At 41.1% G+C, this 6173-nt stretch overlaps 1 protein-coding gene across 1 annotated transcript; it reads left to right on the top strand.

The window, feature by feature from the left end:
- Positions 1 to 9: 9 nt before the first annotated feature.
- RPL24 (ribosomal protein L24) lies at positions 10 to 3875 on the top strand (the record flags this gene model as incomplete). The annotated part of the gene is made up of 5 exons (XM_009891635.1): positions 10 to 114; positions 1356 to 1466; positions 2535 to 2671; positions 3089 to 3152; positions 3736 to 3875. Coding segments are annotated over 5 exons (498 nt in total), but the record flags the coding sequence as incomplete, so codon positions are not given.
- Positions 3876 to 6173: the final 2298 nt, after the last annotated feature.

The following is a 6173-nucleotide window of genomic DNA, read 5'->3' as shown; positions in this document are numbered from 1 at the left end:
ACTCCCGCTCTCTCCCCTAACTCTTCTCTCCCGCGCAGGGTCGAGCTGTGCAGCTTCAGCGGGTACAAGATCTACCCGGGCCACGGGCGCCGCTACGCTCGCACCGACGGCAAGGTGAGGCCGGGGGTGGCAGGGGCGAGCGGGAGCGGGCCCTGTGGAAGAGGGAGGGCGGTGCTGGGCGAAGCGAAGGCCTGGCCCAGAAGACGCGGTGGGGAACTCGGTGTTGCCCCCGGGCTCTCCGGTGGCGTTGTTGTCGTGTCTGCCTGACTGAGGGGTATGAGAGTCGCATCGCCGTGCTTACGTCGGTGCCCAGATGTCGTGACTGCCGTCAGACCTGGTCCGCGGGAGAATCGTGCTTGTGCTGTAGCTTGGGACATTGGGGCGGGTTTTGGGTTGTGGTTTGGGAAGGGTGCCTTAAAGCGTCTGGTCTAAAATACCCAAGTTCTGTAGAAAATGCTCTTTTGGCATACCACATCTAACGCTGAGACTTTCTGAAGCAAACAACGGGAGTTGCAAATAATTTGGGTTCGGATCATTGGGATGAAATAGGGAGGAGAGCCCTTTCAGGCTCTCATATCTCATACAGACTGGACAGTCATAAATGGAAATACACTATTCGTATCTACAAAAGCAGAGTTTGGGTTTTGGACATCCTAATACAGGATAGTAGTCTTGCTGTACAGAATCTCCTGGGAAACGATACCTAAATAATTGGACTGATTGAATCCTCAGGTCTTCTCCTGGGAATTTGTTTATTCTTCAGATTCAATTGTATGGCTCACAATAAATCAGCCTGCTAATTCTGCCTGTTATTTTAGACGAAAAGGTTCGTGTAACTATGTGAGAAGGAATTGGGCAGAGTATTGGTCTCCATGTGTTCCTTATGTCAAGTTTTGACGGGTTTACACACACAGGAAGTACGCAGTTACGTAAAGACAGGCACTTGAAAAGTATGATGCTGGATGTGGCTATTATGCTGCACCTAGAATACAGTGCAGTAGTTGATGCGAGTGGTAATTTGAGCTTTCCTCAGAAAAAAATAAGCTGCTTTGTTGTGTTATGAAAACAAAAAACTGTAACATTAGGCTTTATTGTGAGAGAACTAAATGAGGCCTGGAAAGTTCTTTATAATGGAACGCCTTGTAAGACATCACTTTAATCAATGGAACAAAATTCCAAACTTTAAATGTTTTAAATTACGTTCTGAAATTTGGGGTTGTCAGGGCTGTGTAAAGAAATACAAAAGCACTTCTGTTGGAAAACACTGCATCAAAGAATTAGTTGATATGTTAATGTAAACTGTAATAATGTCTTTCATAGAAACAAAGCTTACACAAAATACTTTGCCTTCACAGGTTTTTCAGTTCTTGAATGCAAAATGTGAGTCTGCATTCCTTTCCAAGAGAAACCCCCGTCAAATCAACTGGACTGTTCTGTATAGGCGTAAACACAAGAAAGGACAGTCAGTAAGTATATACCAACTAATACTGCTCTAAAGCTTTCCACCAAAAGTATACAGTCTGGTAGAATAGAAATAACTATTATAGAGTATGCTGGTGTTTAGCAGAAGCGTGACCCTTATAACTAGGGTGAAGACTGGCCAACAGTGGTGAAAATGTGAGTGCGTTTACATGAGTTTATGTGTTGCTTTATGTTTGAAAGCTAACCAGTTCAGCAAAAGCATTGTATTTGTATTATATAATTTCTTGGAGGGCTCACTCAGAACCATTTTAGGTTCAGTTGATTTTAACACGTTTTAAAAAATGAGTTTTACAGAAGCTGGGTAATGCTGTTTAATATATAGACTTTCTAAAAGTGTAGACTTGTAAATTTCCTGAATGGTGATAGTGTAGAGAGCTGAAAATCTGGTGGATCATATTTACAGATGATATGAGGGTTAAAGGCGGTGGGAATTTTTTACGTACCCTTCTTGAAAACTTTGGGCTGTAACTTAGGAGGAGGTCTTTCCTATGTAGTTGTCATTGCGTGAAAAAGATAAATAAGGCATGTAGCATTTTGAGCGCTCTTGCTTAAACTTGCACAGCAAAAGAGCATTTAGAAAGGCTTATATATGTGTTACAAGACAATGTTTTTACTAATTTGTTTGGAGAAGGAAAGTTGATGCTTGATGGCTTACACTGCTGCCCAGCACCGTGATCCCACTTAAAACACCTGGGAAGTCTCTTCCTTTCAGAACATTCCATCAAAGCGGACTCTATCCCTCCCCCCCTTTTTCTTCTGGGAGTTACAGAAGGCAACTTCTGGCATTCTTCCAAAATACTTTGGTTTTATACCTTGCAAAGGAGAATGCATTGGGTTTTTTTGTTGGGTTTTTTTTTTTTTTTAGCTATTCATCTGCTTTGGCAAATCAAGAAATCAGTTTATCTCACTCCTAAGCGAGAGGAATAAAATTCTGCTTCTGTATACATTTTTACAATAGCTTCAATCTTAATAGCAGCTTATTTCTATAATAGTCTTTAGCTTTTTATTTCATGTCTTGTGATACTAATTGTCTTCATTTTCTGCCGTTTTAGGAAGAGATACAAAAGAAGCGCACGCGCCGTGCTGTTAAGTTTCAGAGAGCTATCACTGGTGCATCTTTAGCTGAGATTATGGCTAAAAGAAACCAGAAGCCCGAAGTACGAAAGGCGCAGCGGGAACAAGCTATTAGGTGAGAAATCAGAGACATCAGCTATCCCAGGCTTTTCAAAGTTTATTAATGCTTTTCATACAGGAGCTTAAACTCTAGAGGAGCTCCGTGGCTTATAAGCTTTTTTTTTGTGGGTTTGTGTTTGTTGTTTTTTTTTTTTTTTTAAATTGGTCTATTTGGAGTTAATACTGAATTATTTTAGCAAGAGATACTAGCAGAGAAGGGTCTATTCTTGCCCTATGCCTTTGTGAAAGTACCGCTATTGTCACAGAGTTCTGCTTTCTCTGTAGTAGTATCCCTAGAGTGTACTGAATGCAGAGACTAAACCTGAAGTAATGCATTCCTTTCTGGATCTTAGAGAATTCTTACAGTGCTGAGACAAAGAAACAGTGAATGGCAGGCACAAATAACTGTTACTCCTTTTCTGTGAATTCACAGGGCTGCAAAAGAAGCCAAGAAGGCTAAGCAGGCAACCAAGAAAACAGCTGTTTCTGCTGCAAAGGTAAGCTGCAATAGGTGGATAGAGATCATGACATGGAATATACCGTGTTGCAACGCAACATTCTATTGCGGTTCTTGATTGGAAATTCCCATTTGTGATTGGAAGGAGCATTTGCTTACCTATTTTGATCTGGAAGCACCTTGACCAATCTTTAGTACAAAAGTTAAACATACCCAAACAGCTGAATAGAATGAACCTTTTTTACACAGGAAATAAATGTGACAGTAAAACAACTTTACGACCCTATGTCAGAGATTCTTGACAGCAAAAAACTTGTCTGGATGTGACATCTCCTCTCTCTAGGAACTTTTAACAGTGTACTGATGAATGCTAGCATCTATTTCATTATTACTTATGAATTAATACCCTATGTTGGCATCATACATGTTGATGGCTTACAGTCATATATGTGTAACAATCTGTTAACATGATTATAATCTGATAGATTGTAATTCTAATCTAATTCTAATCTGATCTGATTTATGTTGGCCAATTTCTGTCACAAATCTTAAATACACATGGACACTTTAAGGACTGCAGATAAATTGCTTCTCTTTGCTCATACTTTCTTATTTCTCTACAGGCTCCTACAAAGGCAGCACCTAAGCAGAAGATTGTGAAACCTGTCAAGGTTTCTGCTCCTCGTGTTGGTGGAAAGCGCTAACTTGCCAAACTGTTGGCCATGCTGAATAAACATCTGACTAACTTTCATAACTTGTGCCATGTTCTCTTCAACTGCAGGAGATAAACTGAAGAGAATTAATGTATGAAATAACTGTGTCTGGTATTGCAGACTGAAAAAATCTTCTTGCCATAAAACATTTGGTTTCTTAGACAATCTGCTGTATTAGCACACATTCCGTAAGTCTTTAATGAATGACCCAGGTGGCAGGGAAGATGGAACTGATGTTTCAGAAGCTGTTCTTGCCTGAAGGTCAAAACAGCATATGAGTACAAGTTTATTCAACATCTATGTCAAATAGCATAAAAAGAGGTTTCTAAGTTCAGAGGTGCAAACTAAAGGGTGTGTGAAGCAGTATCGTTTGTAAGTGACTTAAAAAGGCTAATGCGCTTCCTGTGTTGTGGAAGGCACATAGCAAGATGTAGAGGATAAAAGGAGAAATGGGTTGGAAAAAAAGGAAATGGATGGTTTCACAAACTGCATGGCTGTTGCATGCAAAGTTTCAGATCAAGTCCTGGGTCAGGATTGCTGGAAGCTGTTGTCAGGAAAAGGACAGCTGTGAAGGTCCTACCTTACAGTCATTCACTAAGGTAAATAAGTTTCTTGACCCAGTGTTGCCATTCTTCCACAATTATGATCTAATTAGCAGCACTTGCAACACTGGTAACAGGTTGAATGAGCTTCAAATGCAGTTGATAGTATACACTTACTTCAAGCTCATTTAGGTTTGTATTTAACTTCCACAATGCAGATAGGGGTTCCCTTGGTAATCCACCCCGAGAGGGAGTGGCCATTTGTTAAATTCTTCAAGTGAAGTACTCCTCTGTCCACTTTAGTAATTGCACTATGTAGACGGTGTGTCCAAACTTTGCTGTAGTTTTGATGGACAGTAATAGCCTTGGTGAAGCAATGTCCTCTGACTTACTTGAAGTATAGCAGAAAACAAACCTCTGTTTTCTGGGTCAGATACTTCTCAAGATGCCACATCTTAATACTGTTACCGTTGAGGAGCTTTGAGGGCTTGCCTTATCTTAACTACACTAGTCAAGAAAGCAGCTGTCTTATATAGTTTTGCTTCCTTCAGTTCTTCAAGGCTTCAAAAACAATGGCTGTAATGGGAAATGTGGGTTGGGGGTTATATTTTGAGTTACAGCATACTTTGGTTTATTAATATAATAGATACAGGGCTGGATCAAGGTTGCAACCCCTTTAAAATAGGTCTAGCTTGATTATCTTCCAAACAATTATGCTTTTTACTATTTAAAAAAAAAACAAAAACAAAAAAACCCACAAAACAAAACACCCAAACCACAGGAGCTACTCACGTTTAGAACTGAATTGAAGGCTTTTAAACTGGTTAATGCACTTTAAAGTGAAGCTGCCAGTAACTGGAGGGGGAAAGAGGGCAAGGAAAACTGCTTGGTGTTACAGGGAAAGGATTTTTTATTCATTTAAAACCGAAGGCTGTAAACACCACTGCAAGATACCTATGCAAGTGATGACTATATAAAATTCTATCAGCATCTTGTATCAAGCACCTGGTACACTGCATGTATGCTTGTGAAAGTTTACAGCTAAAAAGCTGAAAGTAAAGATAAGCTTTTACAATCTGCTTGAAATACCATTAATGATATATAGGAATGGATTGTCAGATATGGCTAATTAGTAAATCGGTATTTGTTAACGCTTTGAAGTTCGTGGGCTTTGGCTGCCTGCTGTTACTGCAGAGGTGCACAGAAATGCTTTAAGATTACTCTTCCTTGCTGTTTATTCATGAGTTCTGACTGATACTGTGAGAGTAGAGAAACAACCCATCAAGGTCACCCCTCTCACAAGCTATGCTTCAAGTGAGTGAAGCAAGCTGTTCAAAGCAGGGTGTTAACCTGGTGTAACTACACATTATTCAGTTCAAACATAGATATAATCCAATGAATTGGATTCACAAAAAGCCTTCCCTTTTTAAGGCTGAAAAAGCCCATCTCTCAGCCTCGCCTGGTCACTCATGCTGATCTCTGACCATCATTGCAGCTTTCTGCCAGACTCGCTCGGTCCAGTATCTTTATATTTGGGGGGATGGCAATACCACAGATGCGGTCGTGCGAGTGCTATGCACAGGGGAAGGGTCGCTGCCGGCCATGCTCCTGCCTGGGTGTGGGTGCCCTGCCGTTCCTGCGTTTTGTCTCTCTGTTGCAGGTGTAAAACGAAATCGAGTCAGAATTCTTTCCTTTTCCAAACAAAAAAAACAGCACACTCGACGCACTGACACGCGGCTGCCGTGCGCCGCTGCCTGCGCTGCTGTGGCCGTCGCCAGCTGTGCTACTCTCCTCCCACTGCCATGG

Source organism: Charadrius vociferus, unplaced genomic scaffold (genome assembly GCF_000708025.1).
Source record: "Charadrius vociferus isolate BGI_N301 unplaced genomic scaffold, ASM70802v2 scaffold329, whole genome shotgun sequence".
NCBI classification, from domain to species: Eukaryota; Metazoa; Chordata; class Aves; order Charadriiformes; family Charadriidae; genus Charadrius; species Charadrius vociferus.
The sequence above is the reverse complement of the archived record's forward strand: the minus strand, read 5'-3'. Positions and strand labels throughout refer to the sequence as shown.